This window comes from Peromyscus maniculatus, chromosome 17, assembly GCF_049852395.1.
Source record: "Peromyscus maniculatus bairdii isolate BWxNUB_F1_BW_parent chromosome 17, HU_Pman_BW_mat_3.1, whole genome shotgun sequence".
NCBI lineage: Eukaryota > Metazoa > Chordata > Mammalia > Rodentia > Cricetidae > Peromyscus > Peromyscus maniculatus.
The window spans coordinates 6,559,599-6,583,450 of NC_134868.1; the positions used below are offsets into that span (position 1 = coordinate 6,559,599).

The 23,852-nt window shown below is 43.1% G+C and overlaps 1 protein-coding gene across 1 annotated transcript in view; it reads right to left on the reverse strand.

Annotated features, from left to right (window-relative positions):
- The window catches only part of Sh2d4a (SH2 domain containing 4A), a 67,522-nt gene that overhangs the window by 4,117 nt on the left and 39,553 nt on the right, over window positions 1-23,852 (reverse strand). Inside the window, exons 5-8 of the mRNA XM_016007951.3 lie at window positions 22,311-22,422; window positions 20,147-20,348; window positions 16,282-16,412; window positions 242-462 (exon numbers count right to left, since the gene is read on the reverse strand). Of these exons, the coding sequence (XP_015863437.1) occupies window positions 242-462; window positions 16,282-16,412; window positions 20,147-20,348; window positions 22,311-22,422 (666 nt within the window). The remainder of the gene's footprint in view (window positions 1-241; window positions 463-16,281; window positions 16,413-20,146; window positions 20,349-22,310; window positions 22,423-23,852) is intronic.

Below are 23,852 nucleotides of genomic sequence, written 5' to 3' on the forward strand. Positions count from 1 at the left end.
TTCCACAGATGTGATCAGTATGCACATCTCCAGTGTTCTCAGCCCCAGTAGGATATGTCTGAGTATGTCAGGAGGATAGGATCAAGGACATAGAATTAAGATTCCTTATTATCAGGGGGAATAATGTGCCACCCCCTCCCGCTGCTTGCTCTTGAGCTGTATGCCTAGCCATGCCTGTCTTTATTATATATCTAAGTGACACTAGTTCCCAAGGCAAATTAAAGCATGTGAATGGCTTCACCTTGTGATATTCCACCAAATCTGCCAGAGTGGCGTGCTGCAGCTGGTCCACACCCAGGAAGCTGTACGAGTCGGCAGATGCATCTATGAGGAAATGTTTGCAGCCCTCCTCAGACAGGTAGGACAGGGCATAGCCCTTGATCTTCTCACTGACGCGGATCAGAAAACTGCCCGGCACGCCTGTGCTCAGAAGTTCATTTGCTTTCTTTAGTGTGAGAATCCCTGTGGGAAGGGGGGGAAAAAGTCATTTCAGCAAAGTCCCTGCAGACCACTCCTCTGCTGCCCCTCACCATACGAGTAGAGTTTGGTGAAAGGCAGAGCTATTCCGTGTGTATTTTAAGGTCCTCGGGAATCAGTAGAAGCAAACCAATAAACAAAACTCTTGGTATTTGATAACTGGACAAACACAAAACAAATAGTTGGTTAACTTGCAGCAAGCTAGGTCATATTGGAGGGAGGGTCTTCAGCTCAAGAGTTTCCTCCATCAAGCTGGTCTGTAGGTCATTTCCTTGAGTAGTGATTGATTAGGGGGGCCCAGACCTCTTTGGGTGGTGCCACCCCAGCAGGCAGTCCTGAGTTGTATAAGAAACCAACGTGAGCAAGCCAGGAAGCAGCACTCCTTCTTAGTCCCTGCTTCAGTTTCTGCCTCCAGATTCCTGCCATAAGTTCCCGCCCTGCCCTCCCCCGATGACATGTTGTGATTTGGGAGTTACAAGCTGGAATAAACCCTTTCCTTCCCAAGTTGCTTTTGGACAGTGTTTTAATCATAGCAACAGGGAAGCAAGCTGGGACAGTGAAAGAACTGTAGTTACAAACAGTTTCACTTAGACCCATCTGGATTAACACAAGCTGTCTACCACTTATGAAAGTTTGGTGTGTTATCTTGACGGTGGTGTTGGGATTTGTCAGATCCGAAGTGAACTTCCGATGCTCTTGTAGGACCACCACTGTCTAATTATCAGGAGAACCAGACTTGGTCTAAAATAGTAGTTCTCCAACAGAAGCACATGGGAGATTAAAGCCCCCCCTGCTGTGAAGTTAAGGTGACTTGCATAGAGGATGAATGAGGAGAAAGACCCACCCTGAATGCCGGTAGCACTGCCCCATTGGCTAGTGGACGAGATGAAAAGAATGAGAAGAAGAAAGCCAGCTGAGGGCTAGAATGCTCTTTTCTCCACTTCCACATCCAATATGATGTGACTAGTCTCTCCCACATACTCCCCCTGCCAGTGTTTCCTGCTCATCGTGATGGGAAGAGCCTCCCTCCCATTCCCACTGCCAATGTTTCCTGCTCATCATGATGGGAAGAACCTCCCTCCCATTCCCACTGCCAATGTTTCCTGCTCATCATGATGGGAAGAGCCTCCCTCCCATTCCCACTGCCAGTGTTTCCTGCTCATCATGATGGGAAGAGCCTCCCTCTCAGTCCCCCTGCCAGTGTTTCTCTGTCATGGAACCAAATAAATCTTCTCTCTCGTGGTATTACTGTCAGGTATTGTGTTCACAGTGATGTAAGAAGCAACGGATACAATTGTCATGGGTGTGGGTGATACTTCTATTCACAGGGTAGAGGCCAGGGCTGCTACTGATCATGCACAAGGCAGTCTGGCACTGTAAAAATATCATCCAGCATAAAGCATCAATGGTGATAAAGTTGATACAGCCTAGTCTAGGAGGCCCTGAAAGTTAGTGACAGAATCAGAAGATACTCTGGTCTACTGAGTGCCAGATCCCAGTACCAGGTCTTCTGAATTCTACTAAAACTAATATCCACTGGTCTTTGAAAGGCTAGAGTTTAACTTATGTCTTCATATTTATATTCAAAGGGGTAAGTTCTACATACAGACAAATATGCAGCTTTACGTAGAGAGGTATAATTAAGATGTCTCCTGAATTCCCACTCTCATTTCCCAGTTCACAGGCTTTCACTCATCCTTCAAAGTTCCCTTCTTATTTCTATTATAGTTCGTGAAATGAATAGCCAGCATTGTAAACGCACAGAAAATAATCAACAGCACAGCTTGCTGAATTACCCCGTGGGCTCTGATTTGGGAGGGAGGAGCAATGTTCTTTTCGCGTTCACTCTGCTTTGCAGCAGACAGAAGCTCCTGGCTTCTTGTGTTCCACCCTTACCTTGCTGCAGATAGTCAAGTTCCGGCAACTAAGGAAACCAACAGAAGCCTTCCTCGTGAAAGGGAAATGGGTTCTCACAGCCCTTCTAATTGCTAGTGATTTTTTTTAGTTCACTAAGTAAGCCTCAGCCACCCAGAGCACAATGTTAAAAAAAAAACAAACACCAAAAAAAAAAAAAAAACCCTCTGTAAGTAAATCTTTAATGAGAGGAAGAATTTAAAAAGCCCCATTCCCCCCACGTCAAGATCAACCCACCAACACTTCTCCTACCTGCTCTTTGCCCATCACTGTTCAGGAAGATCATGGCCCCAGTCCTATACCACAAAGCCCAGCATGAGAGCTTGTATCAAGCACTGGGGTTGGGAAAATGAGGAGAGATCCCTCTACTCAGATAGGAAATGGCATCCAAAAGAAAAGAAACCCAGGGCATCTCTCCCAGAGACCACAGCTCTATTGTTGTGCCTCTCAGAAAGGTTGCTGATGCATGTCTACCATAAACATTCACCATAGTTGAAATAGGAAATACCCTCTCCCGCAACACACCCCAGTTCATGTCTCCAATGCTTGGTTTCTGGATGCTGGTGCCATTTGGGGAGAATGTAAATCTTTGGGAGGCAGAGCCTAGCTGGAGGAAGTAACCAGAGGGATGTCCTTACATGCCCATTTGCTTGTTCTCTTCCTCTCTTTCCTGTCTTCCCTGAGATTGGATCTTCTGCACATTCTCCTATCCTCAGGACGTTCTGCCTATATGCATGGTGCCAAACAGCAGGCTTGATCCTCTCAGATGAAGAACGAATATCATCTCCTTTCAGTTGTTCTTGATGGAATTTTGGTCACAGCAACACCAAGTGTGAACATTCTACCTGTCAGTCATTGTTCTAAACATTGTTCTCTGCGGCACCCGGGCAACCGTGGCTCCACAGTGACTGAGTGAGCGTCTCAGTTCAGAAGCTGCACTGTCTGTATCAAAAGCTCTAATAATGGCCCAGCAGACACAGGCTATTGCTTTCATTGTCTCTTTTGCCTTTCTATACATCTCTGGTTCCATGAATAAATTGTCTAAAAGATAGCTGTAAGTTGTAAGAAGGCCACAAACAACCATTCTCTGCCAGGACTACCCCATGATGGAAGTTAGAAGACGCCATATTACATTGCCTAGGAAAGGAGGACTATTTTTTCACAGACACTGCAAATCTCCCTTCAGAAACAAGAACTTATTAAACTTCTGTCTGGAGGAAAAGTAGTATTACAGAAAATCATTTCTTATTACAACCAAACTTACTGACAGATGAAGTCTTTAGTTCTAAATTCCTTAACAGAATGGATAGATGTGTATAGTCAATGACATCTGAGTGGTACCCAGATGGATATGGATTCTTAAAAAGAAAGTTCTTGTGGAAAATTAAAAGGAAACCTGGGCTATTTTTTTCCTAAAAATCGGGTGGTTTAGTAAGAATAAATCAAAGTATCTGCAAGCCTTCTGACCTCTGCAATCATTACCCATTACATACTATCTTAGCACTATCTAATCTCCTACGACACCAGAACACAATAAAATTATTTTGCAGTAAATGCCAGGTCATAATGCAATCTCCTTACATATCACAGGGGTGAGGACAGGCTCAAAGGTGAGGGCCCTGTGCAAGAGGGTGGTTGCTTTCTACCTGCTTAGCCATGTAATTCACTTTCCTTAGCACAGGCTCTTGTATCTAAAAACATAGGTTAATGTAAATGTTTCTTCACGGAAGTCCTTGGGGGACAAGGGAAATGGATGCTTTGAGGAGCCATGGCCACTGCCAGCCTCATGAGAGCCATGTCTGTGAAAGATAGGAATTATTGAGTACAAAGCCAAGTTCCAAAGTCAGGTATACTGGTCAGTGTGGTGTGAGCAATGTCCTCACAGGCTCTGAATATGCACACTGCATTTCTCTAAGAATTATGAAACAACAGTCTTCACACCACCTCTCAATTCATGACACTTAGGGGCTGCCTCTGGGTATCAGCAATCTTCACACATTGTAAAGAAACCAGAGCAATCTGAAGCCCTGGAAGGGGGAGGGGAGTTCTGTGAGGGCAGAGAAAGAGAAAGGCGTATTGCTTTTATTTATTTGTTGGTTTGTTTATTGAGGCATCTCTCTAACAGCCCAGGCGGGCCTGGAGCTCACAGAGATCTGTCTGCCTTTGCAGGTATTAAAGTCATATGCTACCATGTCTGACTAGTATTCAGTAAGTTTAATGGGATAGATTTCTACCAGGAAAATAGTCCATATATTTTAAGAGTAGAATCGAGCTGGAAAGCAGCAGATGGGTGTGAGGTGTCACTGCATGAGGTCTCATGGGCAGCAACTGTCCCTAAAGGGTCAAGGCACAACTAGAATTGAAACTTCTGGGAGTGTGAACATTGGTGTGCAGGCCCAATAAGTGGAAGTGAAACCAGAAGGAAGGGAAATATGGTGTGGGATATTGTGATCATATTCTGACACTCCCAAGATTGCCAATAAAGTTTGCTTTGAATCAGAGGGCGGAGCTAACTACTACTGACCAGAATTAGCCATAGAGATTTTGGAGGACTGAGGACAGATAGAGAGACACAGGAAGTAGTAGGGCATGGTTTGGAGAGAGTCTCCATCCTTTTTGGATTGAGGAAAGAGAGAGAGAGGAGGAGGTCACTGGTCACTTCTCCACTGATTCTCTGATCATTCATGTTCTTACTCAGACATCTGATTCCCGAGTTTTTATTTATAAAAAGTAACTAGAAAAATGCTACATTTGGTGCTCCAACACATGGCATGACCACGTGGACAGAGAAGTCATGCCAGTCAGTACCTCTCTGCAGTTGCCCCTGGACCTCTCCAGGAGCACTCACAATTGTCAGCTGCTGCTTGCAGAGACTCTGGAAAGTGGGCTCAGCAACTCCCAAGAGCTGGAGCAGTAAACACAGCTCCCCTCACACGCCTGCCTACATGAGGCTAGGCTCTCAGAGAACCAAGGGGGTGGAGCCAGCTGCCAGAACTGAGTGGCACAGGGCCTATCCACGGCCTAGCAGTTTCAATTTTGGTGCACATGGTCAGAGAATGCTTCAGATGCTTACTAAAGGCAGGTCCAGCCCCCCCCCCCAAAAAAAATGTGCTTAACTTCAATGCTAAAGAAAAAAATGGGTATAGACAGTCATAGGAACAAAATATAGTCTAAAAATAATAAAGTTAAGTCTTTAAAGAAAGAATAAGTAATAAAAAAAATAAGCCACATCAGGTTAGGGGATAAATAGGGCATCTGGATCCTGTATGGTGCTTTATTGACTTTGAAGTTTTGAATGCTGATGAGCAAGCAACAGCTGCTGAGAGACATTGGATTATAGAGGGACTGCTTAATTAAACCAGCCTATATACTTTAGAGATATCTTGGCTTAGAATGGAAGTCAAGAAACATGTTACATCCACAGGAAACAAAAAGCTTGGATCCCTTCAAATTTAGTAAAGATCAGACTAGGAGAGACCTCCTAATGATCTTGGATGCAGACATGAAGGGAAAAGCCAGGAAGAACTACAAGTTAGTGATGTGTGTGTTGACTGACATGGGAACAGCTCTCAGACTGGATGAGGCATGATAAATCTAGTTCGTCACAGACTCTTCATTACAGTTTGGTTATAAAGTCCAAGCATACTTATAAAATTGACAGATGCCTTTTACCTGCTCAAACATAAAACAGAATATCATCTTTAGCTGACTTGTCACAGCACAAATTTTATACTTGTGTTAATACAGAGATGTATGTTACCTTTAAAAGTTTGTGTGTTTTCAGAAAAGAAAAGACTTAGAAACTGATAAAAAAAAAAAAAAAACAAGTAGCCCAGGTGATCCAGCCTCTCAGAATGCTTGTATTGCAGTTTCCTCAAAATTCTGCATCCAGAACAACTTCAGAGCTGCTAGCTGAAACGGTCCAGCCTCACAGACTACTCCAACCATGACCTCAGATAAGCTCTGGACTTTCCCATTTCATAAAGATTGGACAACAAATAATACAGCAGCTCTCCCAGGACTTGACATTATCTCAATTTTCTCAATGTCTCCTAAAGATGCCATCACCCGCAGACAACAGGAAGCAGTCTAGAAAACATGATATTTTAGATAGACAGATGGTCTTCAAACACTTTAGATATTACATAATATGGCATGTAAGATATTTTAATAACATAAGACTTTTCATGACAATGAGACATGTCTGCTCCTGGCAGCACCAATCTACTTCTGACAAGATGATGATCATCGAAGACCCTCCATAAAGAATTTGCTTTCTTTGTGGCAAAAGTTAGTCACTGGGCAAGAAATTGCCCTTGACTCGATGGCTGACAGTATGCTGTCCAAATTAGACAAGCAGGACACAAAAGAACGTGACTGCTAGACTTTGCCAAGACAAGGTAAGACAGTCCTTCAAAATTCCTGCTTCAAAGAAGTCTGTCAGATATTCTAGGCCTGTAGGTTAAAGATGGATCCCCTGACATTGTAAAGGAACCTTGGGTGATTGTCCAGGCAGCCAAATGTTTCTGTCATTTCTATAGTTTTGAAAGTTGTTTGCTCTGCACTTCCTATTTACTCGGGTAATGTATCCTTCTCAGGTCTCTGATAGAGTTGAAAACTAGACAGTCATAGTGACAGTTTTTCTCGTTACCAAATTCAGAAAAGAAACTCACAAAAGAGGTGTAAAGTGTATAAGATTGAGAGACATAAAATCCTAAATTGTTTATCTAAAAAATGTTTTGAAGTCTAAAAAAATAGTTATGGGTTGGTAATACATGTTAGGATAGAAAGTGAATTAGGTACAAAACTTTGGACTCACCAAGGTAGGATACATAATGGAGTATTTTCTCTGAATTTTCCAAATGCAAATGGATTAGAAATTGTGAACCTGATGATTGTTCTTATTGTATATAGCTTTACTATGTTAGAGTTAAAGCCTTTCCATTTTATTTTGACAAAAGGGGGAAATGTTATGAGATATTTTTATTGCATTCTGATGCTCCCAAGACCAATAATAAAGTTTGTTCTAATTAGAGGGCAGGGATAGCTACTAGCTGACAAAATACAGTCCCACATACTCCTCTCTGTATAATGATAGGGATGGGAACCTTCCATAGCAGCACCATGAAGCAGAACATCCTGCAATGAGGAAAATGTCTTGTGTTGGCCAGATGATTGCTGCCAACCCCAGGTATTTATTGAGATTTGAACTAGAGTGAATATGTCTGTGGACTCAAACTTCAGCTTTATTTTGTTTCCTTAGTTACTTGGCATGTTGTGGTCAATAGCTACTGCATTGGACTGTTTTGTTTTTAGACTTCCCTGGAATGAAGGTGTGACCAAAACAGCCCCGAGAAAACTGATTTCTGCCCAGAAGAGAACCACAGACCCAAAGGGACTCACAGGGGCTCTAGTTAGAAATCCAGCGGGCAGAGAGTACTCCACAAGAAGAAGTTGGTAGGATGATTATTCCCATAGCACCTTCTGGAGAATTCCCACTCAATCTGCAACCAGAGAATATGAGGCATTTGGATGCCTCCTAAGCTATTTCCTCTGGCCCTGCAGAGCACCTACCTGGCACCCATCACCCATGAGTGCTCACCTGGTCTCAGCTGTGTAGGCTCATGTACAGCACATTCCATAAGGACCATCGTGTCCTTCCCCACTTCCTTATGACCTTCTAGCAGTCAGGCCCCCACACTGACATACTTTATATCTTCAGCACCCAGCCCTGGAAAAGACCCAGCCAACTGATTCCATCTCATAATCGACACCTCTGTGAAGCTACTGCCTCTGGTCTGAGAACTGTTAGATAGAGTCAAGGGATGTGTGCCCTTCTGTATGAACTGCCACCAACTGTGCAGCTGTAGAACATACTTCCCGTGTCTGGAAAAATGTATGTTTGGATGAAATGAAAGATTACCAAATAATGACGCGATGTATTGCTTCATTGATCCCTTAGGGCAACCCTACAAAAGAGTAAGTAATACGACCACTTTGAAGGAAGCCTTAAGGGGATGGAGAGATAGCACAGCGGTTAAGAGCAGCTGCAAGGGACCCGAAGTTGCATTCCCAGTACACACACGGCTTACAACCATCTGTAACTCCAAGCACCCATATGGCAGCTCACAGCTCCCTGTGATTCCAGTCCCAGGTGATCTAATTACTACTCTCTCCAGGCCTCCATAGGCACTGAGCATGAGTGTGGTACAAATACATATATGCAGGCAAACACTCATATAGTTAAAATAAAAATAATAAATAATTTAAAAATGCCTCCAAGTATGTTCACAAAGAACTACATAGCCCTATAGGGTCCTTAAGAAGATCAGGATAAGTGTGTCACTGGTTCTAGGCATTGAGCCTATAACCAAACTCTTACCCACTCAACCAGGAAACCTCCTCCCATGATGATACAGTGTGCTTCTGTTTATGTTTCATCTTTTATTTAATCTTCAAAGTGTTCTAAATAAAGAGAGCTGGTACTATTATCATCCCATTTTGTAGACAAGCAAGCTAAGCAGGGGGAAGCCAATGCCAAGGTTGCAGGATCAGGGTCTGTTCTGGGTCCTCAGCTCTGGTATTTTGCTTTGAACTCATTATTCTCATCAAATTTTACAAATGTGTTTTCCACAAAGAGGTGCTCGTATCTACCCTGAGCAAGTTATAGAAGATGCATGCCTCTTAAAATACTAAGAGTGGTCAGGCTGGGTGTTCAGATCCTACTAGGGGGCTATTTCCCACTCTCCTCAGCTCAGGCTTTGTGGTGTAGATACCTGAGGCTACACTCAGGGCTGTCACAATGCTACAAGACATTGTGGCCATTGCAATGCTTCCCAGAGCCAGGAGGCTGCAGGTTGCCAGTGTCCTGGGCTGGCCTCCCATGCCTCCTCTTCTTCCTTTGCCATCTGTGCTACACTCCTGCCTCTGGGCTTCCCCAAAAATATGCAAAGGGAGAGGCTGCTGGAAAACAGCATTTGCAGAGGGACATGTCTCTGCTGTTAGGGTACCCTGGAGTCTCCTATGCCAATCTGCCTGCAGCATAGGATGAGGAGCAACTGTTTCTACAGTCTCCAGCTGCACCCGGAAGAGGATCTGAGGCTCCACAGCCTCTCCTTTCTAACCCATGCACTTTCAGCTCCTTCTGCACTTCAAAGCAGTATTCCTGAGAGCTCTGGGACCTGCCCCAAGTCCCAGCTCAGAAAAGATGACCATGACCAAAGCTCTGAAAATATCACTCAAATGTTTCCCTCATAGTTAAAGGACAGAATGATTAGCATTCCCCATTCTCATTCGCTCTCTTGATGGTGACACTTACCACCCAGTGCTTAGTGTGCACCTCGCACAGTTTTGAGTACTCTATATCTATTAAAAGATTTGGTCCTTAGTCATCCTGCATCAGCAGAAAAGTGACAGAAACACAGAAGTCATGTCTTCTGGCCAAGGCCACATGGCTTCAGATATGAAGCCATTCAACCAACTCCATATGTGTGCTCTTAACCACCACTTATTTCTTTAGGTTTCTTTCCCTGACATAAAGAAACAGTGTCCAACATTATATGGTTGTGGTAAGAAAATGTGTGCTGATCAAGAAAAGTCTAAGGACAGAAATCATTATTTCTTCAATGCTCTAGAATCCCATTTCTACACAGATCCTAAGCAGGATCCCTCAAAGCAGAGGTATTCACTCTTGCTTCTACTATACCCACTCTGCTGACCACTGGCTTCTGGATAAACCTGAAGCTCCAAAAGTATGATGGAAAACTATAAGACTACATCCTGAATCATAGGTACAATGCTTGCCTAACATACTGGGCCCCATCCCTATGCATGTGAGCATGTGCGTATGTACACACACACACACACACACACACACACAATTGGCATCTTGGACATGTGTAACTCAAGTAACATTATTTGCAACACATTAGTAATGGAAAATTTGAAGTCCAAGGCCTCTATTCTCAACATTAATAGAAATCACAGTGACATCTTTGCAGATGGCACTGAGTCATTGATAAGAAAGATCAGAGTATTCCAGAAAAGGACAGCAGTGCACAGCATTCTCTGCAGAAGAACTAAAACCTGTGCAGCTTTAACCCCTTTCTGTTTTATCTTCTCCAGTTCCTTAAAAATTTGCACAAACCCAAAATCTGTATGCAGCCAATAGAGAAATATAGATAATAATGATGACAAGTGTCTTGATGCCACTAATGTAAGTTTACTTGCTAAACAGAGCCATGCTGGTTCCTCCAAGAGCATACAGTGACCACCAGGGAATGGGCTTCCAGTTGCCTGCCACACACAGTGGTGATGCATTTTTTTTGCTTCTTAGTCATAGTCTAATTGCTTCATGAAATGTGTGTGCCCTAGATATAATGACATAGGATGCAAGCCATCACCTGAGGCTTAGCTACAGACTAGGAAATGCCACATACATCAATAATTTGTGCTTGGAAGACAGCTATATGAGAACCCCTTTGTGGAAGATGAGCAGAATTTGATGTCCTACATTAAGAAATCTCTCCTCTGAAGAGAGATGGTCCAAGGATAGATCACTAATAGGCACTGACTGGCAGGTCTGCTGAGGTGTATCTACGAGTATTTCTTAATGAGATCAGTTGCTTACACCAGCCATGATGGTGTCTTGTCCCCTTGCAGAAGGAACTGAGGCTATGGCAAAAGCTGAAGAAATGGAGAAACATACAAGACCTCACCATGATGGCTGTCTACAGGAAGCTTGAATTCCAGGAATAACTACTCCCACAAAAGATGGAGAAAATTTACCAGAGGCAGAGAGCTGTATCAAACTAGAAGCAATGTAAACATCTGTAGTATGAGCCAAGACTGTCAAATCCCACTAAAAGTAGAGAATTTGCTTCCAGAGTGGCCTAAAGTATAAATTCTTGGGACTACAGCATCTAGGAGGCAGGCTCAATCACATGCCACGTCAGCAAAAGGCATCCACAGGGAATAAACAAGGACGGGGCTACTTCGCGGAGCTCAGTCATGTCCTATTTGGTAACTTAATAATTTCAAAACTAACTTTCAACCAGATATGAAAAGCAAGTGTGTGAGTGAAATTACCCAGCAACAAAGACTGCTGAGGAAACCCTCAATGAGAAATGGGTTCCTGTTAGGTTTCTGTACATGAGCAACTTGCAACTTGGGGATCTTGTCTGGAGCCTTATTATGTCATTAATGGGCAACTGTGTCCCAGCCTAAAGGCCGGACATGTACCCCCATGCTGTCTCTCTGAGCCTCTCTTTTTGTTTCCTCTCTGCCAGGCCTGGCTTCTCCATCCTATGCCCTCTTCTTTCTAATGAAGCCCATTCTGACTCTGGTAGCCATGGCTCATGACTCTTCCACCAAACAACAAGCACCGTTTATTCTTTCAGTTCCTACCTTCCTTTCTGTGTTTTTACAGTCTCTGGCAGCTTCTAAGACACCTACACTGTGACATTTTAGTCACTTAGGAGAGGTGAGGAAACGTTGGTAGAGTGAAGTAATGAACTTGTGGTAGAACTTCAAACCTGAGTTGTGTTTATTCATTGACTCTCTCAGTGAGTCCACAAAGCATGTTAGTGGGTATAATGCATTATGTATCAATACATTCTGGAGTTGTATTGATATATAACCTCAGAACCTGGGGTTAGCTTATGCTCGGTGACTTTGCTGGTCAGTTGGGCAGGAGGACTCTCTGGAGTTTATCCATATACTTCATAAACACCAGAGACTGAACAGTGCGGCTAAAAGACTGCAGGACCCTAGTGCTAGCTGCAAGAATAAAATGGATTAAAAACTGGTATTGTTTTCAAGGGACAAGACACTTGAGCAGAGAATTACAGTCTAGGACAGCAGGATGGGAAGAGATAAAAATAACACAGACAAGAAGAAATAATCCCTTTTGTTGAGGAAACCAAAAATCAGACTTAATGTCAGTATTTGGAAGATCATGAGTGTCGGAGACCTAAGAGTTTACTTCGGCAGCTCCAGCCTGCCTGGCGGCCGCATCCTCTCCCACAGGCTCAGCTTGGGCTGACTTTCCAAACACCAAACCCTCTGAGCCTTTGTGGTGGCTTCTGTCCCGTGTCACCATCGCCTTCTGAGATGAGCTGCCTTCTTAGGGACAGGCCCTTAGTCAGTCCTCGCAAAGGACACAGCGTTTGCAGTCATTAAGTCCTGTTTTACTGAAGAACCACATGCTCCCTGCGTACCTGTTGCTCAGGACGCTGAGACCGTGATGAAGGGAAGAGCGGAAGCAAAGGCAGGGCCAGAACGGAAGCCTTGTTCTCCAGGGCTCTTCTGAACTCTTCCCACACGAGCTCATTTGCTCTCTACAGAAACCCCTGCGCGTATTTACCCTCTCCCCATTCACCAGGGAGAAAGTGCAACTCACAGCTTGATGTTCTGGAAATTAGGCTTCTAAACTCCTTGCCTCTTTCATTTCTCTTCATTTCCACCCTTGTGGGGTAGAAATGAAAGACCAGGACATTCAAAAACAATGGTGTATATGGTATAAAATTAGAAAGTCACCGCAGATACCCAGATATAGGGCAGGCCCAGGAAAGACACGAAAAGACCTCATGCTTACACCTCACACTGATCCTTGGCACAGAGACCGCCTACAACTAAAACAAACACCAACACATTTAACGGCAGTGAAAGGGCTGAGGAGGTGGCTAAAGTACCTAATACACAGCCAAAAGACCCGCGTTCCTATTCTTAGCACCCACACCGAAGCTGGGTGCTAAGTACTTAGGCTCAGTACTGGAGAAGTGCAGAGAGGCAGATGCCAAGGACTTGCTGGCCAGCAAGCTCCAGGATCAGTGAGAATCCTGTCTCAAAGGTCAAAGTGGAGAGTGACAGAGGAAGAAGCCTGACAATGACCTCTACACCCTCATGCACAGGCATGGAGGCCAGCATATGCATGCACACATAAATAGATAGCATTGCTAAGACAGGACAGAAAGGCAGGAGGCAGAACAGGGGGGGCAGATGGAGTGGGATAAATATCAGTAAAGTGAAATACACAAATGTATGAAATATTGTAAGAAAAACCATTATTCCCATGCTTACTAAAAAATGTTTTCTTTTTAAAAAAAAGCAATAAAAATGGTTAAGGTGGTAAATTTTAAGTAATGGGAAGTTTAACACAATAATAAACAGAAAGATATCTGTATACCTTGCATCTATGAAAAAAATAAATTGCATGTTGGTTGTACGCACTACAGGCAGAAAATCATAAAAGATAAAAACTGAACTGAACAGCACTGAAATGAAAATGTGTGCCTTAAAATGTGCCAGGGTGTTAAAAGGGAAATCATAGACTGAAAGAAAGTATAGCTAGCCCATATAATTGATAAATTATGAGTATTTAGAATATACAAAATTCTACAAATCAAAACAGAAATTCAATAAATATCCTGGAAAATGATCAAAACATCTGAAGAGCTGATGCAGCAAACACTCACCCAACAAACACATGAGGGGCCCAGGCTCACTGCACATCAGGGCAAGCACAATCGTTACAGTTCCACTGTGGACCCACAAGACAGAAGGACATGAAGTCAGGCAGCATCAAGCATGGGCAAGCACAGAGAAGAGCAGAAACGCGGGAACGGACAGACGGAGGTGTATACATTGGGGTCATCGTGTCAGGGGCATTTGGTAACACTCAGTATGGACTGAGTGTACCTTGTTCAACACGCTTATCCACAAGTGCTTCCGATTTTGGAGGTTGTTTTCATGATAACGTACTTCAGTAGACCCACAAGTTGAGCATTTAGAACCAGAAAATATAGGACATGACATGTTCTAAAATCTGAAGTATTTGAGCAACATGTTAGCTCAAGTTCTGGAGTGTTTCTGATTTTGGCTGTTTGGATTAGGAATGTTCAACATGCATACTTAAACATACATATGTCTCTCCTTTCCAGAAATTCTATATCTGGATAAAGCCTGAGGATGCTATGTGAGTATGATGAGATGTACTCAAGAGTGATATCAGGCCATTTCTATATTACTAACTAGGAAACACATGAGCAGTTGTATTTCAGAGAAACAAAGTGTGCTCCACCCTCTCTCCGTCATGGAAATGTGAAACTCAGTCTTCCTAAAATGGAAGATGAGGATATATGCTGACTGCATATTTATCATCACATTATTTATTTATCATATTATTTATTTTGCTTGTAACCATGATAAATATTTGTAGAACAAAACAACAATGTCATATTTATAAAGTATTATATGTAACACTCCGGAGTTGCATTTTCTAAGCAAAGCTCCCAGGGGATTGTTAGTCCTGCTACGTCTTCTAGCTTCCCACGACTCTTTCAGACAGAACTGAAAAAGTTCATATATCAGAATTCTCAATGACATCAGCTAGCACTTCCAATAACACTTTCATACCCGTCTGTTTAAAAAAAAACAAAACCACAGAAACGAACGTATGACCGCTCTCGTAATCAGGGATGGGATACAGCAACTGTCCAAGGCCACAGGAACTACAAATGCCGATTTCCTGTGCTTATCTTAGAAAGGAAACCATGGACAGCGGACAATGGAGGTGGCCCTGGCGGAGGCATGCAGAGTCAGCAGAGTTCTCTGTTGGTCTCTGACTGCAGCACACCTGCACAGAGGGGAGAGACACTTGCCACCCTGCCCCTGGAGGGGGTAGCAGTCCTTCAGGAATCGTCAAAACCCATGTCTGACCTTCAGACATATTCAAGGACAGCTGGCAGGTCTGCTGAGACACAGGCTACAAAGCGGCTGTCAGGAAAAAGCCATCACGCATGAGCTGGGGGCTTTAGAAGTGGTTGCTCACGCTGTGTGTTTGAGAACTTCTTTTCTGTGGTCTATTTGTGTGTACAGTGATGCTACTGAAAAGTGAGACGCCTTAAACATAGTTCAAACCAAGACACTCAAACCAAGACAAGTGGGAGAGAATGCCTAGGATGCATACTTAGGGAGTAAGTCCAATTCAACTATGGGCAATTCCTTCTTTTCTCTTTTCTTTTCTTTTCTTTTTTTTTTTCTTTTCTTTTCTTTTCTTTTCTTTTCTTTTCTTTTCTTTTCTTTTCTTTTCTTTTCTTTTCTTTTCTTTTCTCTGTTGGGATTAGAACTGGGCACTTCATACATTCTCAGCAAGTAACTCTGTCAGAGCTATACCCCAGTCACCTAACCACAGGTCATAAAGAAACAGCCGACTTTTCTTAAAATGAAGCAGCCAGTGAGTATCACCTGGGTCGACAGAGGAGCCTCAGTTAACCATCGTCTTAAGCCAAATGCTGAAATGATCAGCTAATACTATCCCAGGACTCAAAGAACTCTGCCTTGCAGACGACATACTAGAGCATCAAAAAAGAAGGATCAAAGTCACAGGATTCTTTAAGATCAAAAAAGCTTCAGATTCTCATTTAGAGGATGAGGAAATTGGGGTCAAGTAGGTTGAGCAGCTATAGAAAGAGACCACTGTTTCTTCAGGGTAGTGCAACTAGTTAAGAAAGCTGACCTTCTGCCTGCTGACCTGACCCCACTACATCAATCAGCCCCCACTGGGTTTCTAGTGGAGGAAGACAGTGGCGTTTGCTGAAGTTATACTCTCTCCTCTGAGTCCCTAAGGAAGCCCTGCTTTTCCCATCTACCCTGGAGTGCTGTATTTGTGGTGAAGAATTAACCCACATCATGCACAGTGGCCATGAATACCGACTGCTTTCTAAGTAGGCACAAGAAAGCAGCCCTCTGCAAAGAACTGAGAAAATGCTTCATGAGAATAATGTGCAAGACTGTTAGTACAGCATGGAGAAGGGAGGGGAAAGCCCTCATTGTTTGTCTTTCTTGGAGCAAGCATGTCTGATCTGCCACAGAGATGGTCTCGGTACTCACCGTGGAACCAGGGAGCGATGGTGTCTGAGTTTTTCTGGAAACCTGCACGGAATGGCAGCTGTTCCTCTTTGAACCATCGAATGATGTCCTCCTGGGTGGAGCTGGACTCTGTCCTTATCACTCCCTGATTCCTGTGATGGGTAAGACGATTCTCAAGTTAGCGCTAACTATTTTGAAACAATGTCCTCCATGCTGCTATATTCATAGATCAGAGTCTGGCTCAGCCACTATGGAGAAGCTTCCTCCTACAGCAGATGGGAACTAATACAGAGACCCACAGCCAGACATTATTCAGAGAGTGAAAGACCTAGGAACACTCAGCCATAAATGTCTCCATCCAATCCCTACCCTGAGGGCTCAGGAAGCTGTGTGGAAAAGGACACCAAGAGAGTGGAATAGCCAGGGGGTATGGATGGCACCAAGAAAAAGATCTTCTAGACACAGCACACACGACCTCACAGAGACTGTGGCAGCATGCACAGGGCCTGCACAGGTCTGAATCAGCTAGGATCCAGTGCTGAGAGGGGAAAGTGGACATGAGCTCTCATTACTAACCCAGACCAACTGACACCTGCTTACAAAGGAAAAAGAATTAGTTTTCTCACTGGGTGTACAAACTTAAAAGAAGCCCCATGCCCAGCAGTAAATACCTACACAAAATGAACTCAATGGTGTTTTGGGGGGAAAAATTGTCTTATAATATTTTGTTTGGGCATTTTTTTAAATCTCACTGGTCTTTTGATTGTTTATTATGATTTCTAATTGTGTGTTTTTATGGGTTTTATTTTTTGTGTTTGTCTTATTTTTTAACTGTTTCTTTTAAGTTACTTTTTATGCTGATTTGTTTGTTTTTCTATTTGCCTGCTTGTTTTCTAAAGAAGAGAGAAAGAAGGTAAAGAGTTGGATGGATGGAGATGTTGGGGGGACCTGGGAGGGAATGGAGGGGGAACTGTGATCAGAATATATACATTTTCAATAAAAAATAAGCTTATGGGAATTTATGACAATCTGATTATAGATGTAATATTTTTATCTGTGCTAAAGGAGAATTAAAGTTTTAATTGTAATTTAAGGGAAAAATAATGATCCATGTGTATGCATATATGTGTATAGCCTTACACATATACACATATGTGTGTGTGTGTGTGTACATACATATGCACATACAAACTGACTTATAACAATTCAAACAATGAAGAAGTGGAAATATTCAAGAAAAAATTTCTACTATACTAAGCATGTACAGACATTTTTGATTATTATTATTCATCAAACAATACCACATAAGTATTTACATATTTGTATAGCACTTACATTATATTAGTCATTATAAGTGATTTAGAGATTATTTAAAGTACAGGGAGACTATGCATGCATTATATGCAAACATTGCACCATTTTATACAAGGGGCTTGAGCATCTTTCACATTTTGGTCTCTTCAAGGGGTCTTGGGAATTGTCGCCGTAGATACTGATGGACAGCTTTATGCAGAGAGGGAGAGGGGTGAGGAAGAAGAAAAGGGTGAGGGAGAAGACAAGGGAGGAAGAGGTGGGAGGAAAGAATTACATTCATTTCCATTTCCAACATCTAATCATGAGGCAGAGTTAATGGTAGGTTGGGCCCCCTATGTGCCACCATTATATGGTTCTTCAAGGTCAGAGAATAAGAAACACCTTCATCTGTCTGGTCCTAAAGGACCAGTCATAGCAATAACCACTACTGTGTTAGATTCAAATTCACTTTACTATGGGTTAGGAGGTCCACGAACTTCCAATTAACAATTGGAGGAAAGAAGAGTTCAGAAGTGGGAGCTGCTTTCCTGGAGAGGATGGGTGTGTGAACAAAGGCAAGCACACGTAATGTAATGACCTAGCTGCCTCCCTAACTCCCTAAATCACTTGCTTTTCCTCTTCTTCCTCGGTTTCTGCTCACCTCCTTCTCTTGCTTCTTCTCTCACACTCTGAGGAGGTTTATTTCTACTAAAAGATGCTCTTGGAAGAAGAAGGTAAAGGGAGTAAGTCTGCAGACCAGGAAGGAAAGATAGACAACAGCACCATCTTGAAATCTACTCAGCATCGGAAGGGGGTTCTGGGGTGGGTGGGTCCCACCACAGAAGGCAGAACCGCAAGGTAATAAACATTATTCCCAAATCCTACTCAACCGACCGCTGGATGAGCAGAGTGAACTTTCATGCATATATGCAAATACGGCTATGTATTATCATTTATGACATTCAGAGAATTTGAGAGAAAATGTCTTATAATATTTGACTTCTCCAGGAAGCAGACCTGGCATACACACGTGAGATTATAAGACAAATTATCATACTAGTTTCCACATTAGCTTCCTTTTCTCCACAGAATCCTCAGAGATGGAGTAAAATTCCACATACATGGGACAGGCTAGTGTCTGTGTTTCTCTGGGCTGGATCCTGACTGACCTGTCATAGCTGCCCAGAGTCCCAAGCCTCACCCCATCCATTCTGACACACAGAGAGCTCTTCACACAGTGTCTTAAGTTGGAAAAAATGATCTGAGCACAACTAACAAGAACCATTTCCTTCCCTTTAAAGGCCACCTGCACTGCCATCCATTAAATACAGTAAAAACTACAGGAAAGAGACATCATGTGAGCCGCATACATGCTACCCCATGAAGGTGCTAGAAAACAAGAAAAAGCTGTTCATGAAGCTCTGTGGCCAGAGTTACACTAGGCAGAGCCATGTGCAGGAGTTTATTTGAGAGCTGTTACAAAGCTAACAGGAGACACATATTTCCTGACTTTTTATTTTTAACTGGAAGGGGAAAAATAAAAAATAAAACCTCACTTCCCAAAGTGTGTACATGATGTTGGTCACCACGTCTCAATAGGGAACTTTCAGGGCAGTAGGAAGAAATAATTACAGAAAAAGAAATGAGTCACCCTTGTGTTTCCTCTGAGGTCATAATCCCTATTTAGAAAAAACTATTTTGTTTTTCAAATTAAGAAACAAAGATTATTTGTTTCATTTTGCCGAACTCTTAACGGAGAAGTATTTTTAGTTTTGATTTCAGAAGGCAATGCTAGCTGCAGTCTGGAGCATGCAATCAAAAACCGATCTTAAAAAATTTCTTTCTAAATATTGGAATATTAGGGCTGAAGATGTAGCTTAGTAGTATAGTGCTTGCCTAACATGTGAGAGGCCCTGGGTTTGATCCCTACTACAAGCTATCAAAAAAATTAGAATATTAACAAGTCTATAAATCAGTAGTCATTTTTAATAAAGAATTTGATAGCAAACCTGAGGGATGGGGTTTTATTCTGGTTATCAGTATTTTCTTTTTTTAGCCTGCCAGCATGTGCTATGCCTAGAAGACAAAGGTGCCTTCATCCCCAAATAGAGACTTGGATCCAGGATGGAGCATTTCAAAATTCTGAACCTATGACCTCGGTTCTGCACCTTAGAAAGAGAATTGCCCTCAGACCCTGACTCTTCAGCAGTCAACGGTAGTCCCAGGCTTGCGGATAGAGTCTGCCTGCTTGCAGGATCCTACTTTGCTATTTTTTTTTACCACTAGAGGCAATGTTGAGCATCATCCATCCTCCCACTCCCCCATGCCCCCTGTTTCTCTTTCCCGTTAGCTTGCTGCCTCTGGGTGGAGGCGGGGAACAGGAAATCACCTATCTAGACATCTTCTCCCTGTGCTTGGGTTATAATTATAGCCACTGTGGATATCTTACAGCGAAGAAGGCAAGGCTAGAGGCCAGCTAGAGGCCAGCCTGCGCTGACCTAAGCAGCGAGCCAGCTCCCGGTGTCCCAAGATATATAGCTTTAATCAGCCCATCCCAGGGCTTGTGATGAAACCCATACATGTGGTTTCTTACCCTACAGACTTTGGAGGGTTTCCTAGTGGGTGTAGGAACTGGGGCTTCGGGGGAAGAGGAGGTCTTCTAGGCTTCTGTGGGCCAGCCAGAGGGCTCTGCATTCCCTCTCCACTCCTTCCCCTTTGGGATAGCCTCTTGTAGTCTTCCCGAGCTTGTTTGGCTAAGGAGCGTCTCTTCTCATCGGCTGCCTTGGATTTTCGCACTAGAAAGACAAAAGCGTCTGAGGAAGTCCATCAGGCTTGCCAAAGGTCACATTCAGAGCCGGCAGACACAGGAGACTCAGTGCTGAGCAGTGGTGCCCTGGGAAGGCTCCTGGCAGAGTTGGCCTTGTGCTTATATTAACAATCACCCCCTGTACCTAGGATAACATTTTAAGAGCTCTCCTGCGCTTGCTGCAGCATTCCTATCTGCATTTGGGAGCTGAGGACTTCCCGAGAAGGAGAGGAAAGAAGGACAAAGGGGAAGGGGGGAGGTGGAAGTGGAAATACATAGCAAGTTCACTACTGCACTTTGCAGGACAGAGCCGTGAGGTTGGAGAGACTGGGAACAGCAGAGGCCAGAACCACATTCCTGATATAGGCATGGTCCGGACGCAGTGCATTCCAAGTCGTGAGCAGAGACTAGGAAGGCAGGACTTCACCATCACAGGTGACCTAGGAAAAGAAAAGCTAGGCCGGTCACATCTAGAGTCCACTAGAGGCTTCACTGAATGTAAATTGGCCCAAAAGACAGAAAGTAAAGGAATTTTACCCAGAACACCTTAGTAAATGTACAAAGCACTTCCAGTGTGTCCTTGAGGCTTAATTACTTTCTAAAATAGAGGGCATTGTCATGTTCTAGCCTTATAGTGTTAAAGAGTAACGCAAGACACAATAGCCATTTCTTCAGGGAAGAGGAGGTCGTTCGAGACAGGGTTTCTCTGAGTAGCCTTGGCTGTCTTTGAACTTGCTCTGTAGATCAGGCTGACCTTGAACTCACAGAGATCTGTTTGCCTCTGCTTCCCCAGTGCTGGGGTTAAAGGCATGTATCATTTCTGCACAACTTCAAAGTTTCCAGGTTTCTTCGTTTTGTTTTGTTTGCAATAACCATTTTCATTGAGGGTTTTTTTTTTAAAATAATTGAGGTATTATGGGTTAAATATTGCCATGTTTGTTTAACATTGTAGACATACTAAAAACATTTCATCCTACCAGAGTTTCAGTGCTTAGCACAAGAAGGCCACAGATTGGATCTCGCAAATATTTTTTGTTTCACAAAAACTTTTAGCATAATGGAATGTAACAGAACTGCAGACCAATTTAGGATTCTTAGAATCCTGAAAACCTTGATGTTCAGGTTCTGCCTCTCTCCTTGCCTCAAGCAACTATCAGGCAGTTGAGTCTTCTCTGTTGATGCCAAGGGAAGACTCTAATCCATTCTTAAGCCTGGGTTGCCCATCCTCTGCCTGACCTGTCTTCCTGGTTTGGCCCTGGCAGTACAAGCTCAAAAGAGCGTCAATGTTGGGTCAGAGGCATAGAGCCATGAGGATGATGCAAATATACTCCACCTGTTAATTCTGCACACTTTGTATTACGAAGTTATATGGTGGACATTTCACAGTATACCTCATACTCACCTGAGATAGGTCAGGTTTTTTGTTTTTTGTTTTTTGTTTTTTTAAAAAAAAAACTGTTTAAAAGCATATGCACTATTGAGAACTTGGGGAGAAAACCAAAACAGAGTAACAAGAAGTAAAATTCAAATGAATAATTTAAAACCCAGCTTCTCCAAGAAAATCAAGTTTCACATAATCTCCCTGTTCTCTCCATCATAATTTAGAATTTTAAAATAGTGATATTTTATACTACTTATAATTTTTTTCTTCTACAAGAAAAGGACATATTTTAATTGTCAATGGGCATTCTTCCATGGGATATTTTTCATAACGATATACAATTCTAGCATACAGAAAGGTTATAATGTAATGATATAAAGATGAATGAAAAGCCTTCTTCTACCCAGACATCTGAGCAGTTATCACTTACTGATAACATCTGAGTGACAACTCAATGCAAAGACACTTCTCAAGGATGCCCTTCCAGTGCCCCCTGGCTGAATCATTTCACTGGAAGAAGGTCCAGCTGAGGGCCTGGATGGTGCGTCTGAGACCCCCCCGGGTACTCACAAGATGCCTGCCATTCTGAATCCTCTTTCCAGCTCTTGTATATCTGCTTGGCTTTCTCGTCCTCTATTTGTTTTATTTCTTCATCTTCCTTTTTCTTGACGGGCTCTTTAGTCTGTTTAAAAATAAAAATAGAGATGGGAAGTGGTGAAAGAATGTGGCCGTTTTTTTAAGAGGACAAAGGCACCGTGCCTTCTATTTAACTGTCTCTGGCCCACTAGGGAGGTACTTGGTGTACCTTGGGTCAGAGGCATAGAGTCATGAGGATGATGCAAATATACCCCAGCTGTCAATCCTGTATACTTTGCATTATAAAGTTATATGGTGGGCATTTCATAGTATACCTCATACTCAACTGAGATGGATCAGTTTAAAAAAAAAACAACTGTTTAAAAGCATATGCACTATTGAGAACTTGGGAGAAAACCAAAACAGAGTAACAAGAAGTAAAATTCAAATGAATAATTTAAAATCCAGCTTCTCCAAGAAAATCGAGGTTCACATGTTAATAATCTCCAAGAGCTCCAGCTACCTCTGTGTGGGACTCTAGACTCTGTTCCTGATCCTCTCACAGGCTGTTCCTGATCTTCTCACAGAAGCGAAAAAGAAGAACATAACACAGAGTTACTGTGAGCATCCATGTTTTCAGGAGAGCCTAGCACATCGCACAGCACCTAAGACCTTTCTAAGCAGTCCTTCCCCAGATGTGGCATTTAGCTACTCCAAATATACTTCTCTGAAGTAAATATGCTGCATCATGGGGCCAGTGTAGACACTGACCTGCTGTAGCTAACAGGATCCCAAGAGCAATCTCAGCTGGGTGGGGTCTAAATGTTCTCCAACCTTGTATCCAAATAGGAGAATGTGATATGTGATTTGGGGTGTTCAAAAAAGGAATGAGGCGCTTTTTTTCCCTTAAAACACACACAAAAATATCACTTTGAAAAAGGGAAATACACTCCAGAGTGAGTTCAAGTTCAGCACAATTTTGTAACATGTCTCAAAATGAAAAGAGGGTCGTGACCACAGCTTGGGCATAGACCAGCTCTGTGGAAGCTCTGTTCCTGGCTTGCTTAGCATGTGAGAAGCTCCAAGCTCAATCCCCTGTGCCACAAGAGGAGGAGGAAGACCACGAAATGACAATGATGACTTCCCAGCTACAAAGATGGATTCAATGTGTCAAGTACCAGCTGTCCCAGCATCAGGACCTGAATTTGAATCCCTAGTATCCATCTAGTAGCTGGGCCTTGTGGCATGTGCCTGTAATCCCAGTGCTGGCAGGGTAAAGACAGGTACACACTGGGGGCAAACAGCATGCTCTAGGCTAAGTGAGAGACCAAGTCTCAAAAAATATGCAAAGCCACAGAGGAAGACATCCAGAGCACGCACGGGCTTCTGCATGCTTGTATATTGGCAAGGAAATCCTCTCCCAGGTAGATATCACACACACACACACACACACCACCCTATCTCCAAATGTGCACAAAGATTGCCTTGCGATGAAAGTATTTTACCACAATTAAAATACAAATTGTGGTGGGAACC